We start from the raw sequence: 19,134 nt of genomic DNA, 5'->3' as shown, positions 1-19,134 counted from the left end.
GTGTGAATTCTCATTCGAGTATTGGATACACTAGAGCTCAGCTCTCTACCCACTTGCATCGTCATTGACTTATCATTTCATTGATGAAACACGCCACCTTGACCTCTCGTCAGGAAAACTTTTGACACAAGGATCCTACATGGATCTCCCGACCATTTGTCACTTCAATACTCTATTGAGCCGTCGAATCATCGGCTCTGATACCACTTGTTGGGAGATCTTTATTCATGAGTTACAACATTCTTTCATAGGCTAAGTGAAAGAAGCATATAACTGGGTTTGACACCACATATTGACTCAAAATCTTAAGGTATTAGATCTAGAAGTCCATCAACTTATATGCTCTTTAATTCATCTATTTTTACGTAATGTGAGACTTCTTCATTCACACTTGGAATACCCAATAACATTATTATTTGACCATTGTCTAGTTTAATCACTTGAATCATAAGATAATGTGGGTTCACAAATCTTAAAATGAGGATTATTTGTTGTAAGATTCTTAACTATTGTAGATGAAAAGATAAATTTAAAATATTTGAAAAACATGAAGAAATAAAAGGAATTATTTTAATCATAAAGGGCCAAAATATTATTTAAATTACAAAATGAATGGCTAAAATGTCATTTTAAGCCTTATTTTTTTATAACTAATTAAATTTTTAGTTTGTTCTTAAATTTTGTCCATGTTATCATTTAAAAAGATGTTGTGGTATGTAATACTAATATTTTTTTCCAAAAAAAGCTTATGTACCAAAAAAATCAATTCCATGATAGTATTAATTTCATGAGTTTTGCAAAATAAGGTTTGATAATAAAGATTATTGTAATTATACTTCCAGTTTTATCTATTTGCGAACGTTCATGAGTACTTTTTCTTTGTTTGGACTTATTTTGGTCTTTGATTTTCTATTGTATTTATAACTAGGAAAAGTGCATAAAAACGTTATAAATTTATGTCTTTTTTGAGCAGTCTATAAACTATTTTTTATTTCTAGTTACCTTTAAGTTTTATTAGTTAGTAAAATTGTTTCATGTATAAATATATTGTTAAATTATTAATATTTCAATAGGAAATTGTTATAATTAGACTTACGACAATAGCAATACAATAGTGGCAGGTGAGTTAGTATTGATATTGAGAGAGTTAAAATACAAAATTGATCGAGAATAAAGTAATAAATTGATTATTAAAGCAAAGTTGATAGTGTTTTTTGTAATGAGTGAGGATCCATTTATTAAGAGTAAATTTTTTAATCATTACTCGTTAATTCAAATTATTTAATTTTCATATAATTAATCGCTATAATGAGAAGAGTAAGAACATTCACAATAACAAACAACATATTCATTCTTATTTAATATCACACATTTATTTTATAATTTATTATAGTATCACACATTCACAATAACAAACATTCATATTCATTCTTTCTCCCAATATAAATATATTCTTATTTTTGTTTGGGTCCAATAATATCTACTGTAATGAGTTTAAAACTTATACACTCTACTAAAGCTTTTTACACTAGTAACTGTTACATCATTAACCATTAATATGTATTTTCGGTGAAGATAGTAAAAAAAATATTTACATTGTTAGTGTATATATTAATAGTCTCGTAATATTTCCACTTCTCCTCATTACACGCTTTCACTTGAAATCCCTATTACAAATCTCACTCCTTCCTTCATTCCACCCATGTGAACTCACCTATTACCAGGTAAGTAACACTCCTTCCCTCATGGATCTATTTAGATTTCATTCCTCATTTCAATTCTTTTTCATAATGCTTGTTCAAGTTGTGTTGTGATTTGCTGAGACTTTAATCAATGGAATCGATACAATTTTATTTTATTTTATTTGATATTCAGGATCTGGCTTTGGATTCTGCTACAACTTGCTTGTGGTCATTGAATTGGATCGGATCGGTTTCGCTTTCGTCGTTCATTGGCCATGGATATTCGCGGCGATGCAGATACTGGTTCATTTTCCAGGTTTTCCATATTTCCCTCCTTTCTTGTTATTATTACTTGAATTGAAGATTTCATTTTTCATTTTTTGTTCATATTTTCGATAATTGTAGTGAACATGTCTTAAAGAAGTTGTTTGATTACTCCAAAATTTTGCTTAGTTAATTGCTTGATATTGCAATTACAAATCATGAATATATTCGAGGTTTTTGTTTCCACACAGTTTGTTCGCAGCCGTGTCGTATGGAATTTCCTCAATGGCTATGGTTTTTATCAATAAGGCTGTTCTTATGCAGTATTCAAACTCAATGACCCTCCTTACATTGCAGGTATTGCTAAGTTCAAATAATTGAAACACAAAAAACTTCTCTACTTTGATTCTTCTTCTTCTATAAGGTTTATTCTTTTGGGATGTTGATATTGAAAATTGATAACCGTATCTGACTTTCTTAGCAACTGGTAACCGCATTGCTTATACACTTCGGTCGAAGAATGGGATACACGAGAGCAAGAGGAGTGGATATGGCAACTGCCAAGCGACTGCTCCCAGTCTCAGTTTTCTATAACGCCAATGTCGCTTTTGCTTTGGCAAGTTTGAAAGGAGTTAATATTCCAATGTATATTGCAATAAAGAGGCTTACACCACTTGCTGTATTGATCACTGGGTTTTTCTCAGGAAAGGGGAGACCTACTATGCAGGTAATTCTTTTATTCAGTTAATTGATTGTTAATATCAAGCTATTATTTATTGTCATAGTTTATATAAGAGAAACAATGATAATTCTTCATTAAATGGGAATACACAATGATCGAAGAGGGTTCTTAAAAAAGCATTTTCTGGCTTTTAAAGAAGCAGATGAACCATTGAGTGAACTTTATTGATGTTAACAAGAGGGCCTTGTAATTGAGAAGAACCTTTGATCCTATCAAGGATAATTAATCCCGAGTGCATTCTAAAACTGGGGAAATTACCTTATACAACAGTTAACAGTGTCAAGATGTTATGTTCGTTTACATTGACATGGAGAAGGGGAACATAATTAAACTACAATATGTGGGGTTAGTACCGAACTTGTTAATTTTTTTATTAGTCATTTCATTAGCCTTAGTTGCTGATGATAATTAGTAGCATTTATTCATTCCTCTCTTGAACAGAGAAAATGGCTTTTGATGTCAGATCTGTATGCACTTGCTTTCAGTAGAGTTCACACTCAATAGAACATTGTTACCTTTCTGTCAAATTTTAGGTGACTCTTTCAGTGTTGTTGATTGCTGCTGGAGTTCTCATTGCTGCACTTGGAGATTTTTCCTTTGACCTTTTTGGGTATAGCATGGCCTTCATTTCTGTTTTTTTCCAGGTGATATTTTGTTGTTTTTAATTTTATAATGGACTAATGGACACTGTAATTATGCAAGCTTCACTCATACTGTTGCTTGCTTATCTATATAGACCATGTACCTTGTGTTGGTGGAAAGATCTGGTGCTGAGGATGGACTTTCATCAGTAGAAATCATGTTCTATAACAGCTTTTTATCTCTTCCATTTTTGATGTTTCTCATCATAGCTACCGGGGAATTCCCAGACTCTTTATCAATTTTATTTGCAAAGGTCAGAATATTAACTTGTTTCTTTGTGTTTCTAATTGATTCGTGATTAAACTTTCATGGATTGAATGTTTGAATTGGTCCGTGATTAAGCTTTCATTGATTGAATGTTTCAAACTCTTAGAATCTTCTGTTTCAATCTAATCAATCCAATGAGTACATTGATGTCAAATGAAACTTCTAAAAGCCTCCATAATAGTTTGATGTAGCTTCTATGAGGTTTTCTGACAGTAAATGATCTCCAGTATTCTTTCATGCCCTTGTGATTACTTCTCTGATTTTTTGGACAATTTAAGATGACTTTGTGTCAGCAGAAGTCTTCCCTTCCTTTGATTGATAATATCCATCGGGAAGTTTCATGCTAATTTTCTATTTATTTGTCCACTCTAGAGTATTTATTTGTCCATTTCCTGAAAAGCAATCCCTGCATAGTGGGGCTTCGATAGAATCTGAGTTTGTTGAGACTAGGTATGAAAAAAATAAAGGAAAGGGAGGATAAGGCTGAGAGCACATCATGTATTATAGTGAAAAGCAAGATAAAGACACCTGGTGGGAGTAGCTTTTGATTTTTGGTGTGATAAGATGAACGTTTTACAATAACTTATCCTTTTTATAATGTACTAGATGCTCTATAATTAAAATTAACATTAATAGATTAGTTGATCCACTTTCTTTACTTCTTCAAAATCAAAGTCCTGCAAATTGTATCATATTGTAGTCATTTTGTGAGAATAAATCAAGGATTATAGAAACTTAATGATGGTTGACTACTGAAGCCATGGCTTGAACATATTTTGGAAAAGCTAAAAGTTAGCATGTATCTGATGATATGCCACAACTCTGTCTTATATTATATAGTAATGTATTGATGCAAAAGCTAATATCTAATGTAATTTTTTTTCCTTTGCAGAGTTATTCTTTTTCATTTTTGGTGATCCTTTTTATTTCATTGGTGATGGGCATTGTTCTCAACTTCACCATGTTTTTGTGTACTGTTGTTAATTCGGCTCTAACTACAACTATTGTTGGCGTTCTCAAAGGGGTTGGTTCTACGGTAAGCTCGGAGTGATCCCATGTATAGAAAATTTCTGTTACAACACAAAAAATTGAATTTGAAATCATTCTCATGGCACTGATTACTGAATGTTGATAAATACATTATCCATCCAACTTTCTTTTTATAATTTAATTCACTAAATGCAAGCCGTTTCTGTTTATTTATATCTAGCATTCCCTGCAAACATTAAATGTTTCTTGTTACTTCTTCAGACCCTCGGTTTTGTCTTACTGGGTGGCGTTCAAGTCCGGGCTTTAAATGTGACTGGATTGGTTATCAATACAGCTGGTGGTGTGTGGTATTCATATGCCAAATATCAGCAGAAAAAAAGTAAGACAGTGAAGCAAATACCAGATGTGGAGCTTCATCATAAGTAGAAGGGGCCTTGATGAATTGCGGTGAAAACTAACAGTTATACCATTGTTTCTTTACTTTGACATATTATGCCTGTAAACACTAGTTGTTTAGTTCTTCGTTTACCTCTTTCATAATTTCACAGTAATTATTACAGGCGCACATAGTCCTCAGAGGTGTTACTGACATGATATTTAGAAATCAATAGAAGAACTCTTGAATTGTTTCCTTTGATGTGGAGAATCCCTTCTTGATGCCTTCTTGATCACGGAGCTTGAGTCTCGGTGATCTTAGCATTAGCCTTTTCTTTCTTCAACCCTTTAAGAGTTTGTTTGCGGGTTGATTTTTAGAAAGGAAAATGAGAGCTTCAGAGTCCTCTCACAAGTGTTTTAATGACTCTGAACTCGTAAACATATCCCGAGTAGCTGCCGCCTTTTCTTCTTAAAAAACATTTTACATTTGTACACCTGGATTTGGTTGCACTGAAGTAGGTCAATCCTTCAATGATTTTAGTTTTACAGAAACAGTTAAGAATAATGAAATGCAAGATAAGATGGCTCATAATGCCCACAAGGCAAAGTACTGGGAGTACAGAAAAGTGAACACAGTGTAACCACCAATTACTAAATACATAATATTGTGTTGGGTTTATTCAAGTGTGAAGTCCCATATTGGTCCTCGCATAGGTTACTTTTATTTTTGTTATTATGTAGATCTTTGCGTGTGTGGGTTCTCTTGTTAGATTCTAACATAAGGTAATGAATGAAAAATAATTAGATATACACTTCAGATATGGTTATATCATAAATGGTTGGATTATAAATGTTACTAAACATGGTAGACACAAAAGAGAACAAAATAATTGTGAATGGTGAAAGGTAATTATAACTAGTGTACAATGGAAGTTAATATCTAACTAATCTCTAACCAGCTTCATTAACTCAACTACAATATTTATTAATACTAGTTATAGTGTTCCAATGTATATTGGATTTGTAAAGGTAATGTCACATTTTCAGTATTACTTTTGTATTGTTTTTTTAGCAACAAAATAAAATCTAGTGTAATACTTATGTATTGTTAGTATAAAGATTATATATGACTATTGTATCATCTACCATTTATTTGTATTACTTATATTCAAAAGTTAATGATAATTAATATGAATGTCGGATGATGTACTAATAGTGTAAAAAATCTTATAGTTTTTATGCATATACATTTTTCTCAATACAATCATGTATGTTATTATTTTGAAGTAAATATATAGTTTGGACTCTCAATTTTTTTAACTATATCAGTTTGATTCTTCAAAATTTGAAAAAAATGGTTCTCAAAATATCAAATTTGAATTAAATTAGTTATTTTTAGCATGTATTATAACAAAATTATTTTAACTTATATCTGTGCTAAAATTGGTACATGCAATTTTTTTTTAAGGAGTGAGTATTCACTCTCATTTTTATTCAATTTGTCATAATATAGAATACATTTTTAGATATGGTCTTTTAGGTGTTAAATAGTATTCATATGATATATCAATTAATCGAACCAACTCAATATTGGTTCAAAATTTGATTTGTTATTTAGCTTAACAAACTTGGTTTTTGAATCAAATGAGTTGAACTTGAGCTATAAATTGAGTTTGTTAAATTAACAAGTTGAACTTAAGCTAAATATAGTTTGACTCGTTAGTTTCATGACCGAGTCGAACTCAAACTAAAAATATAAGCCGGTTAAATATTGTATGGTACCACGTATTTAATTTTTATATATTTCATTTTTTATAATTATAATATATTTGTTGTATTCAGTGTACTTTATATTATAATTTTTGTATGTTTATGATAATATTTAGTTTAAGGTAAGAGACGTGATTAATTAATATGTTGGTGGTGATTAATTAGGATTATATGATTTTTTGTAAAAATTAAATAATATGAAGAGCAAAATAGGAAGTGAAAATTACATCATGGTGAAAGTTACACCATGTTTTACATTTATATATAGTATAGAAGTATAGATGATAATGATAATATATATATATATATATATATATATATGTGAAGGAATTACTTGTTATTGTGAACATAAGTGCAACATTTTTTTATTTTATTGTTTTCTTGGTGGGAAGGGAATATTTTCTCTATCCTTTTCCTTCAAGGGAAAGAGAAGAATTTTACTACAAATATCATCCTTCAGATTTTCCTCTTACCTCAAGATAAGAATTACATCTAAGACATATTCCATCTTCTGAAATATTTAATAAGTGATAAATCTTAAATGAAAAGTAAACTTGTAAGGTCTTATTAAATCCCAAAATTGAGAGTTCAATTCTTGAAAATACACTTATTTGTAGAGCAGCTACGAAACCCAAAAATGATTAGTTACTGGTAAGGGATACTCGTTAGTAACAAAAAAAACTTGTAACCGGTTCTCCCAAACTCTTTCTCCTTCTCTCTGAATAGATAGTTGCTAGAGTGTTCTAAATAAATATGATAAAGAAACTAAAAGAGAGAAAAGCATACTTCATTTTTTATACCGATAAGCATGTATGAGTGATTTCTGTAGTTATTATGATTTTGATATTTAAAATGATATTAGAAGCTAGCTAGTATTAGAAAGTAACATTTAAATAAAATGAGTTAAAAATGGTGGAGATTACCCAAAAGAATGTAAATATATAATGTATTTTTTATTAAAATAAAAAAATGAAATCAACTTAATCTTAGTTACTCATATGATCCAAACCAATTTTATCTGAGTAATTAAATATCTATGTATCCAATAATTTTATTTTATAAAATAAACACATAATTGGAGATAGAATGAGAATGGATAGTATTATAGTTATAGATTTTTTGGGGTGCATTTACATATATTAATTATGATTGTCAATCCTAATAAGTATTGCTCACAGAAATTAAATAATTGAACTTATATTTTCTTAAAAATATAGCGGAGCTTTACACCACTACACTATTATCGATGGTGCAATCACTTATAAGTAAATTTTAATTAGAAACAAATTTTTATTATATTAACAATATTATATTGGTTGTCTCTACATCCATATACTCGGCTAGAATTCTTTTCCCTACTAACATCAAGTGTGTAGGTCATATAGATAGTTCCTCTCTCTCATGCAGATTCATACATTTGAAATACAGCTCAGACAGTATCTGTCAAGATTTGAGGTTGTTGGAGGAAATCTATGATCACATGCACTCAATGCAGATCTAAAATAGATTGATGAGACTCCTATAACAAGAGAGACATCATGTAATATTTTTTTTGTCCCTTTAATAAATTCAAACAACATAAAACTAAATATCTTTATTTTTCAGTCATAACAAAACAAAAAGAATTGTGATAGAATTTTTTCAGAAATATATTCTACTCTTCAATAAATATATCTGGTGTTATCCTTAGAACAAAATTGACATTAATTAACTTTCAACTTAGTTTAGTTACAGTTATATATTTCAACCAGGTTTAAGATTATTGATACTAGTGGGTCGATACCACTAAGTTATAAATTTCTTAACTTGTGCCTATAAATTTCTCAAAGTTTCTATAAAAAGTGGTATGTTATTTTCCTTAAAAGTTTTCAATTGTGCCACAGTATTTTTTTCATTATGTATAGTGGAATTTCAACTAATTATTGACACAGTGGAATTCTGCGTTAAGGAAATGTATCAAATCCAATTAAATTTCATTTTTATTTTATTTTATGTAACTTGTATGTTGCAAAATTATTAATAGCTTATATGTTATAAAGGTAAATAAAAAATATTGGATATAGTAAAGGGCAATATTAGAATATAAAATTACAAATGTTCAATTATATATTTACCCATTAATTATGTTTTGGCTTTATATACTATATAGATATATAGATATAGATATATAGTTTACTTTCTCCATATTAGATGTTCAATTCATATCATGTATATGAATAAATTTTTATTGCCAAAGATACAATTCATTTAAGTGATTTCTGTGCTTTAAAATACATTAATCTCCTATATATTGACAATGGTTGGAGACATCCTTCGCTGAGAAAAAAGACTTTCCTCTCACTAAAACCATTTTCTTTTGATTATATTAATTTATTACTATTAGATTTTTTTTGTACTAAATTGTTAGTCTAGTGATAGATAAGTTGGATCTTAAAATACTGATTTGTATCTTCTTCGAATTCTTTGAGAGATAATTGTTAGTAATTTCAATAATTTGAGAAGATTGATCATCTACCTTAATAATATGGTGGATGGAAAATAATAATAATAATAATAATAGATGATCTTGAGATTGATTTATTTTTTATTAATGCAACTTATATATTTTGAAAAACAATGAGATACTCAAAACTTTTTCTGTGATCCATTTAACTTTATGACAAGCATGGAGCAACTTTTGCTTATTCTATCTCACTTGATCCTTGTTATTAATGAAATCATTATTATATAACTTTTTGTATATGCTCCATTTTATTATATTTATTCTTTTTGATGTCTAATGTTATTGATAAACGTGTTATAATGTTGTTCGTGTGAGACAATATTTAGGCTCTATTTTTTTTTCTAAGTATCATGGAAATACGTCATTATGTATTAACTTGTTTATAATATCGAAAACATGGTTTCTGTTCAGTTGCAGGGACCAGAACTGGTGTACAAGAATATTTTATTTGATAATGTACAAGAAGCAAGGAATATTCCTCAATAATCTTAAATTTCTCACCAAATAATGTTGTCATTTATAATAAAATGCACATTAAATTCCAAGTGTCCTTTTCAAGCAATAGTATTTAGTTAAGCTCTAAATAGTGTTGTTGAGTAGATGGACTTTTACACATAATTTATCCCCACATTAGTTATTGTCATTATTTTCATCATAATTGTTATTATCATATATACAATTGTTAAGGATTGCAAATATAGAAAGAAAAAAAAATGGTATTGTTTTCAATCCTTTCCTTAACAAGTATTATTAGGACTCTCTTTAATATTTCCATAATATATATATAGTAAAATGTTTTAGAATACGATTACTTTTGTTCTTATTTATTTGTCCATTTTAAGAATTTTTTATTTCTATTTATGTATTCCATTTATAAATTCGATTGTGCATTAATTACTATTTTTCATATTCACCTTTAATGAAGAGATATGAAGATTATATTAGAAAAAAAATTCTTTATATTCCTATATTCCTATGGATAAATAGTCAAGGATGTAATATATATCTAAGCTGATTAATCACATAGTCAATGTTCACTTCCTTAAAGCACAAGTGGGTCGACCAAAGATGAATGTCCTTTAATGTAATAATGTGAATATCTTAAAACAAAGAAAGACTTGTAATCTTATCTTATAGTCAACCACTGTTTTCCTCAGGTGTATATATATATATCCAAATTAAGTCTACTATATTTTGATTATATTAGAAACAAAACTAAGATCAACTAAAAGTTAAAAAGTTCGATTTTGATAAGTGATATTTGTTGAGAAATATGATCACATACCTTAAAATAATTAGTTCATTAACTAAAAGGTGCCGAATAATGAGGTAACAAAGCTAATGTTGGATTTAATGTTTGAGGGAAACCCACTTGAGAGTTAGTGTCTCATTCTTACAGCTGCAGATACCTTCCCTCATTATATGGCTTTCCAATGTTAGGTGTCCTTCTAGAGTTCCCTTCACAGTACAAAAAAGCTTCACTTAATTCACGTTCTTAGCTTTTATGTGCTGCATTTTTTGTTAAATGCTGACCCTTCTAAAGGGTTCTTCTTCTTTCTATAGGAGCAACTACAACTTTTATTTAGTCTTTCTGTGTTTTGTTTTTCCTTTCATGGGATTTCAGATCTGAGTTTCAAGTCCCTATCATGATATGTGCAAGTACTAGTAAAGTTTAATGAAGTTGGTGTCTTAAAGTACTATTCTTTGTGTATATCTATATATATAGTGATATACATATAATATAGTTTTATTGTTTGTGTGTGTGTGTGTGAAGTGTGAATCTGTATCAGTGTATCAAAAAAAAAATGGCACCAAGATTGGTTTTTTCCAATTGGTGGACAAAGGATACAGAGAAAGGAACACCAGTGGTGGTGAAAATGGAGAACCCCACATTTTCTGTTGTGGAGATTAATGGTGCTGATGCTGCATTCAGGCCGGTTGAAAAAAGCCGCGGCAAGAATGCCAAACAAGTCACATGGGTGTTGCTTCTCAAAGCTCACCGTGCCGTTGGCTGTGTAACTTGGCTTGTAACTGTTTTGTGGACATTGCTTGGTGCCATTAAGAAGAGGTTAATTCATAGAAATGTAGTAGTTGATGTTGTGGAGAATGAAAGAAACAAGTTCGAAAAAGGGAGGTTCTTGTTTACAATCATTAGAGTGTTCCTAATGATTTCATTGGTAGTTTTGGCCTTTGAGGTTGTTGCTTACCTACAAGGTTGGCATTTCACAAATACCACTTTGCACATTCCTAGAACTTCTGAATTGGAAGGGTTGCTCCATATGGCTTATGTTGCTTGGTTAACTTTTAGAGCTGAGTACATTGCTCCAATAATTCAGGCACTTTCCAAGTTTTGTGTTGTTCTGTTTCTTATCCAATCCGTGGATCGTATGCTTCTTTGTTTGGGGTGCTTTTGGATCAAATTCAAGAAGGTTAAGCCAAGGATTCATGGGGATCCCTTCAAAACTGATGATGTTGAAGGATCTGCATGGAATTATCCCATGGTCCTTGTTCAAATTCCAATGTGTAATGAAAAGGAGGTATGACACAAACTTTTTTGACTCATTTGGTAACCCAAGTTGTTTCTTTCTTGTTCTAACTTTAGCTCCTTTATTTAGCCTGAAATTGATTTGGCAAATGTCATAAGAATATAAGATAAGAAGGTTTGTATCACCTTATTTGCGAATAATGCTTTGAGAATTTGAGAGGACAAGTTTTATTTTCTGTTGGGCTATGTCTGTGCTGAGCTTATGCAGGTATATGAGCAGTCTATTTCTGCAGTGTGCCAAATTGATTGGCCGAGGGATCGTTTACTGATTCAAGTACTTGACGATTCGGATGATGAAAGCATACGTTGGTTAATTAAGTCTGAGGTCTGTAAGTGGAGTCAAAAGGGAATCAATATAATCTATAGGCATCGCTTACTCCGGACTGGATATAAAGCTGGGAATCTCAATTCCGCAATGAGTTGCGACTACGTGAAAGACTATGAGTTTGTTGCAATTTTCGATGCAGATTTCCAACCAAATCCCGATTTCCTTAAGCAAACTGTGCCACATTTCAAGGTTAAGATAAGAGCATGAAACATATTCGATAATGATTATTGGTAAAAGCATGTTTAGCATATTTTACTAGTTGTACATGCCTCTTATTGCAGGACAATCCTGAACTAGGTTTGGTCCAAGCTAGATGGACTTTTGTGAACAAGGATGAAAACTTGCTTACTCGTCTCCAAAACATTAACCTTTGCTTTCATTTTGAGGTAGAACAACAAGTCAATGGTGTATTTCTCAATTTTTTCGGCTTCAACGGAACAGCTGGTGTTTGGAGAATCAAAGCCTTAGAAGAATCCGGGGGCTGGCTTGAGAGGACAACTGTAGAAGATATGGACATTGCTGTTCGAGCTCATCTCAATGGTTGGAAATTTATCTTCCTAAATGATGTAAAGGTGATAATAAATTGCACTTGTTTTTTCAATGATTGGTACTTATATCTTCACAAACACCACAGTTCCCTAAAGCACTATATTGAAATATTCAGATTTGTAAATTTTCAGGTACTTTGTGAAGTTCCGGAATCATATGAAGCTTACAGGAAGCAACAACACCGTTGGCACTCCGGTCCTATGCAACTTTTCAGATTATGTCTTCCAGCAATTATAAAATCGAAGGTATATCCGGCACTCCGGTCCTATGCAGGTTCCGGCTTATAATATCTTTCAAGTATGGCTTATAATATCCACTACCTAAAGGGCCTTAAATTCTCTATAACTGCAGGTTCCGGCTTGGAAGAAAGCAAATTTAATATTGCTATTTTTTCTCTTAAGGAAACTGATTCTTCCCTTTTACTCCTTCACCTTATTTTGCATTATTCTTCCCTTAACCATGTTTGTCCCAGAGGCAGAGCTTCCTTTATGGGTTATATGCTATGTGCCTGTGTTTATGTCATTCCTTAACATTCTTCCAGCCCCGAAATCTTTTCCGTTTATTGTTCCCTACCTCCTTTTTGAAAATACCATGTCTGTAACAAAATTCAATGCAATGGTGTCTGGACTTTTCCAATTGGGAAGCTCATATGAATGGGTTGTGACAAAGAAGGCTGGTAGATCATCAGAGTCCGCCGAAGAAAGAGAAACAAAGTCGATAATGGAACAACAAAAGATCCTTAGAGGAGCTTCTGACAGTGAACTTCTTGAGTCAAACCAAATTAAGGAACAAAAAGAAGCAGTTTCAGCTCCTATTAAGAAAGCTAATAAAATATATAAGAAAGAACTGACTTTGGCTTTTATCCTTCTCGCCGCATCGGTTAGGAGTCTGCTATCCGCGCAAGGAGTTCACTTCTACTTTCTGCTTTTCCAAGGTGTCACTTTCCTCCTTGTAGGCCTTGATTTAATCGGAGAACAGATGAGCTAGCTCTCATTCATAACATCAAAGAAGAGAACAAATGGAAAATACCTACTATTTCATTTGCCTGGTTGCGCTCTATCCATTTTGCATTCACACAATTCCTCGCGAGTATTCGACATGGCATATAGTTCACAATGCGGTAAAGGAAACTTCAATCCTTTTATTTTTATTCTGAAACTCATAGTACAGATCTAGCAAACACATAATTTCATTGCAAATACCCAACATGGTTTCACTGTTTTTCAACTCTATCCATTTTGCATTCACACAATTCGTTGCGAGTATTCCACATGGCATATAGTTCACAATGCTCATTGTACTCTTACAGATATTGAATTCTTGTTATCTGTTATAGGTAGCTGTAGAAAAATCTCTACTTTTTCTTCATTGTGTTATTGGCTTGTATTCGGGATTGGGAGTTCTTATTTTAGCTTCATGTTTTACCATTCCAAATGTCTGACTGGAGTTTATCTTGCTCGATAATCGATACTACCACTTCCTGAACTGCTGGTGCCTTCATTGGTAAATTGGGTATGCAAAATAGGACATCTTTCTGTACATTCATTGCTATCTGCATCATAGTTCTTTTTGTTACTTGGCAAATTTACTTGTGTTGTACATGCATGACTATGAAATTTGTACAATATAGAAGTGTCGGCAGAAAAAATACTTGAGACAAACACAAGTGGTTTTTGATCATTTAGTTCTGAATCTTCTAATGTGGTCCCTCTAATATGTTCATGGTCCTCAAAACTGATTTCTTGTCAGTGAACTAACATCACAATTCCAACAGCATAGGACTTGAGGGGTTGTTAGGCACGTTGCTGTTTTTGCTTTATAATATTGGAAATCTCTTGATGCCACAGCTTACCATACTATGGTACTAAATTGGCCCACTTCTTTGAATGTATATGTCGGTGATGATATTTGAATGCATTGGCCTTCACAATTTCACAAGTGCAAACAATTCATTTGCTGATAGCAACTGTATAAAGTACTTTAATCTGAATTTAAACTGCATAAGTTTAAACAACGAGTGTTGGCTCAAGTGGTACATGTTTGATTCTCCTTAAATAAGGTTTCGGTTTCAAGTTTCAAGTCTTGTGAATGAAAAAATATCCGTTGGGAGAGTTAGCATACTTGTGGATGTTCCCAGCGGCTCGGATAGGATTGCCTCTGGTGCAAGGATACTTGTGGAAACCAAACAAAAGTGCATAAGTTTAGGATATCATAATCATGTTTTTAATGTCATCACATCAATAAAAATGTATAAAGTCAAAGGTTTGATTTTTGGGAGCTACATTTGTTGGGAGGGACAGCTAGACATTTCAAAAGAGATTAATTCCTTACCCAAAAAATAATAAGGGGATACTCATGGTAGTACCAAAAAAAGTATCATTAGAGCAACATTTTATTATTATAAACCATCACAAATCCTGGAGAAATTATCATATAGTGGCGAATGTATCCAATGATCCAAACCATTGATCATGTATCAATGAGTTAAAGTGAGTATATTCAAAAGCAATGGTTTGAATGTGTTTGAGACCATTTGTCCAGGACCATGTAATAATTTCTTGTTATATAGAAACCACAATAGCACTAACTAATCCAGATTCGAGTTAGGCAGTACCATATGGGTGACAAAGCTCTTTGTACCCAGCATTATAGTATTTGCAGTGCCATACAAGAAATTATGTATGAAAGTTACAAAGAAAAACATAAACAAGGATCAAAATTATATGGCAAGAAAGGAGTAAATAGGAGACAGCTAATTAACTAACTAATGTACAAGCAATGTTGCAGTGTAAAATACAAGTAGCATGTCAAGGAAATCATATACAAGAGGGAAATGAACTTGTGAAGGAGATGTACTAATCAGACAAGATAGTAAAGCACATGCTAGGAGACCAACTGAAAGCTTCTCCATCAAAAAAACAAGTAATGCACACATGATGTTGAGGCACAACGACATAATTATCAGCGCTCTACCACTGAGCTAATAGCCGGTCGTGAGGGCCTTTGGCCCTTGGCAATACAACTGTAACAGTAACTTGGGCTGTTGGGCCATCTCAACATCCTTGATCTTCTTAGCCACTGTCCTTGTGTTTGCAATGAATCTTGAATCTGGTATAATGACACCTAGGTTCTGTTTTACTTGTATAGTGTTTGAAATCACAGCAGTGTGCTATTTTTCCCCATGTTCCATTTGATCATGGACTTTTCATCATCATTGAAGGAGTCCTTCAAGCCAAGGAGCTTTGCTAAGACTCTCTTTTTGAATAAATTTTTTTCCCTTTTCACTTCACATGCAGCATTTCCCTTTTTTAAGGTTGCACATACAACATTTGTTAAGGTTGCACATTCAAGATGGGAAGACTAATACTTTAAGGGTGCCGTTCGCAAGTTAGTTCACATCCAAGCGAACTGTTTGGACAACCGTTGGATGGAAAGAACATTAATCTGAGCCGTTAAATTTGTCATCGATTACCCCTTACATATAGAAGTTCGTATGGTACAGGATGACTTCAATATAGTACAGAAGTCGATTAAGTAGGGGGCGGATTCTGAGGTTGAAGTCGTTTTCGTCCAAAACGACTTTTAACCGTTGAAGTTGAAGTTGTTTTCAACTAAAACAACTTCATGATTGAAGTCGTTATTAGAAAACACGACTTCAGAAAATAGAAATTTCCACGGCAGCCAATTTGGTAAAATTTGTATATTAGTCAATGTGGTAAATAGTAGTTTACGAGGATGTGGGTTCATGCCCTTCCTCCTTCATGTTTTACTTATTTTTTTTCCATTTTTGAAAAAAACTTATTCTATAATCATAGTTATTATTACTAAATTAAAAATAAGTATTTTGAATGATAAAAAGCTCGAACCCACATCCTCTTAGAAATTTCAACTACTATATTCAAGGTTCACCTAGATACATTAAATGTCTTTTATCAACTAGGCTGCTATGTAATTTGTTATTTTCTAAAGTCGTGTTTTCGGAATAATGGTTGTTTTTTGGAACATGTATCTTTTTTTGATAAAATTATGACAGGACAGTGCCAAGTTGCTAACACCCTCATCATAACGTTTGATCACCTATTATATAGTGTGAATGCCAATTTGCGAACTCACTCATGACTCATCATAACATTTCATCATCATTCCCTTGTTAGAGACAGATATGGAAACTTCCACCGGCGACATCTTCGACGTCATAATAATCGGCGCCGGCGTTATGGGCAGCTCCACCGCGTACGAAGCCTCCAAAGCCGGTCTCAAAACTCTCTTACTCGAACAGTTCGACTTCCTCCACCACCGTGGCTCCTCCCACGGCGAGTCCCGCACCATAAGAGCAACATATCCACAGCACCACTACTACCCACTCGTCATCGAATCCTACAACCTCTGGCAACAAGCCCAAGCCCAAGCGGGCTACAACGTCTACTTCAAAGCCCATCACTTTGACATGGGCCCACGAAATGACCCAACTCTTCTCGCACTCATCGACAACTGCCGCAAACACAACATCCAACACCGTCTCCTCCGCCATGACGAAGTGGCCGACAAATTCTCCGGCCGGTTCAACATACCGGAGAACTGGATCGGAGTCTACAACAGCCTCGGCGGCGTCATAAAACCGTCGAAAGCAGTGGCCATGTTTCAAACACTAGCGATAAAAAACGGTGCCGTTTTGAAAGATAACGTTGAGGTTATAGATATCAAGAGAGAGAACGAGAACGAGAACGAGAAAGGTATCGTGGTTTTTACCGCGAGTGGTGAAAAGTTCCGGGGTAAAAAGTGCGTGGTAACGGTAGGCGCGTGGGTTAGGAAGTTAGTTAAAACGGTTAGCGGCGTTGATATTCCAATTCAGCCGGTGGAGACTAATGTTATGTATTGGAGGGTGAAGGAAGGGCATGAAGGTAAATTCAACATCGGTGGTGATTTTCCAACTTTTGCAAGCTATGGAGATTTTTGTGTGTACGGAACACCCGTTTTGGAGTACCCTGGTTTGGTGAAGGTGGCGTTTCATGGTGGTGACACGTGTGATCCAGATAAGAGGAAGTGGGGCCCAGGGGTGATGGTTGATAAGTTGAAGGAATGGGTGGAGGAGAGGTTGGGAGGGATGGTTGATTCGAGTGAAGCGGTGGTGAAACAGAGTTGTATGTATTCAATGACGGTGGATGAGGATTTTGTGATTGATTTTTTGGGTGGTGACTTTGGGAAAGCGGTGGTGGTTGGTGGTGGGTTTTCGGGTCATGGCTTTAAGATGGCTCCGGTTATTGGAAAGATATTGACTCAGCTTGTGGTTCATGGTGAGGCAAATGGGGTGGACTTGAACCACTTTAGGATTCGAAGGTTCAACACAACAACCTCAGAACCTTTAATTAATTAATTAACCTTATTTTCTTGTCACTTTGTGTTGTGTGTATTTATGTCTTCTCTATTGTGTATTTGTCTTGTGGTATTATGCTCCAGAACCATGTATTCAATTAGTACAATTGTTCCACCTACCGGGAGAATAATGTGGATGAGATCATTATGTGGTTTTAGCCACTTCCTAAACCTTAATATTACAATACATATATCAGTCATACATCTAAAATAAAATTAAGGCATCAGTTCTATGTTCATTGTATATATTCTTTAGGTCACACTTTTCTCCAACAATTTTCTCTTTAGTTTTAAAGTTAAACTTATCTTATCTTAAGAAAATCTAATGATACAAGTGTGATTATATATGATATTTTCTTTGTTTTTTGTATCACTTTTCTCTCTATTAGTGAAGAAGAGTCTTATTTTTATGTTCTTTAATATTGCATGTAGAAATATGGCTTCTTCAAATTAGAAATAAGAAAAACAATGTAATATATAAGTAGAGAAAGACTTGTATAGAGATGTATGTATGTGAAGACAATCAATAAAATTTTGCCAACAAACTAAATATTTAATTCTAATTAAAATTAGTCATAAATAATAGCATCAACAAGCATAAATATATTTGTCTCCAAATATGACGTGTTGTTCCATACAAGTTTTTTTTCTATCTATGTATTGTCAGTATAAAAATTTATATCAAATTAATACATCATTCATTTGTATTATTTTTTTGAAGAGTCAATGATAATTAAACATAAATAATGTGGTGGATAATTTACTTACAATTTATAAAACTCTTACTATGTGGATCCATCTTTTCCCATAATACATTAGCAAGAAGAATGAATTACATTTTAATACATACCATATAACTCACGGATAGCATTTTGTGCGTCTCTTGGTGTGATTCTTCTACTATGTTATTTTAACCTGGTTTAATTTAGTATATGTTATTCTAAACTCTTATACTTTTTTATTAGAAATCTAGTACATGTTAGTTTAATCTTATTTTCCATAAGGGCATTTACTATATGACTCCATAATGGTATTGATACTAACTTTTACACAAAGAAAGAAGAAAAATATAATTAGGAACATTCAAAGTATCAACTGATAAAT

General features: G+C 32.7%; 3 protein-coding genes across 3 annotated transcripts; all 3 read left to right on the top strand.

The window, feature by feature from the left end:
* Window positions 1,644–5,224, top strand: LOC109344178 (putative UDP-sugar transporter DDB_G0278631). The gene is made up of 8 exons (XM_019582823.1): window positions 1,644–1,724; window positions 1,876–1,998; window positions 2,198–2,303; window positions 2,428–2,673; window positions 3,222–3,332; window positions 3,425–3,583; window positions 4,490–4,633; window positions 4,849–5,224. The coding sequence occupies exons 2-8, from the start codon at window positions 1,958–1,960 to the stop codon at window positions 5,011–5,013; spliced, it is 972 nt and encodes a 323-aa protein (XP_019438368.1). The 5' UTR covers window positions 1,644–1,724; window positions 1,876–1,957; the 3' UTR covers window positions 5,014–5,224.
* Window positions 10,645–14,095, top strand: LOC109344176 (probable xyloglucan glycosyltransferase 5). The gene is made up of 5 exons (XM_019582820.1): window positions 10,645–11,772; window positions 11,989–12,297; window positions 12,390–12,680; window positions 12,789–12,902; window positions 13,009–14,095. Exons 1-5 carry the CDS (start codon window positions 11,041–11,043, stop codon window positions 13,642–13,644), a joined length of 2,082 nt encoding a protein of 693 aa, XP_019438365.1. The 5' UTR covers window positions 10,645–11,040; the 3' UTR covers window positions 13,645–14,095.
* LOC109344175 (probable sarcosine oxidase) lies at window positions 16,754–18,269 on the top strand. The gene has a single exon (XM_019582819.1). The coding sequence runs from the start codon at window positions 16,820–16,822 to the stop codon at window positions 18,029–18,031; it is 1,212 nt and encodes a 403-aa protein (XP_019438364.1). The 5' UTR covers window positions 16,754–16,819; the 3' UTR covers window positions 18,032–18,269.

The sequence above is a fragment of the Lupinus angustifolius genome, chromosome LG03, assembly GCF_001865875.1.
Source record: "Lupinus angustifolius cultivar Tanjil chromosome LG03, LupAngTanjil_v1.0, whole genome shotgun sequence".
Classification (NCBI taxonomy): Eukaryota; Viridiplantae; Streptophyta; class Magnoliopsida; order Fabales; family Fabaceae; genus Lupinus; species Lupinus angustifolius.
Note: the sequence above shows the minus strand (reverse complement) of the source record. Positions and strands in the feature narration are given on the sequence as shown.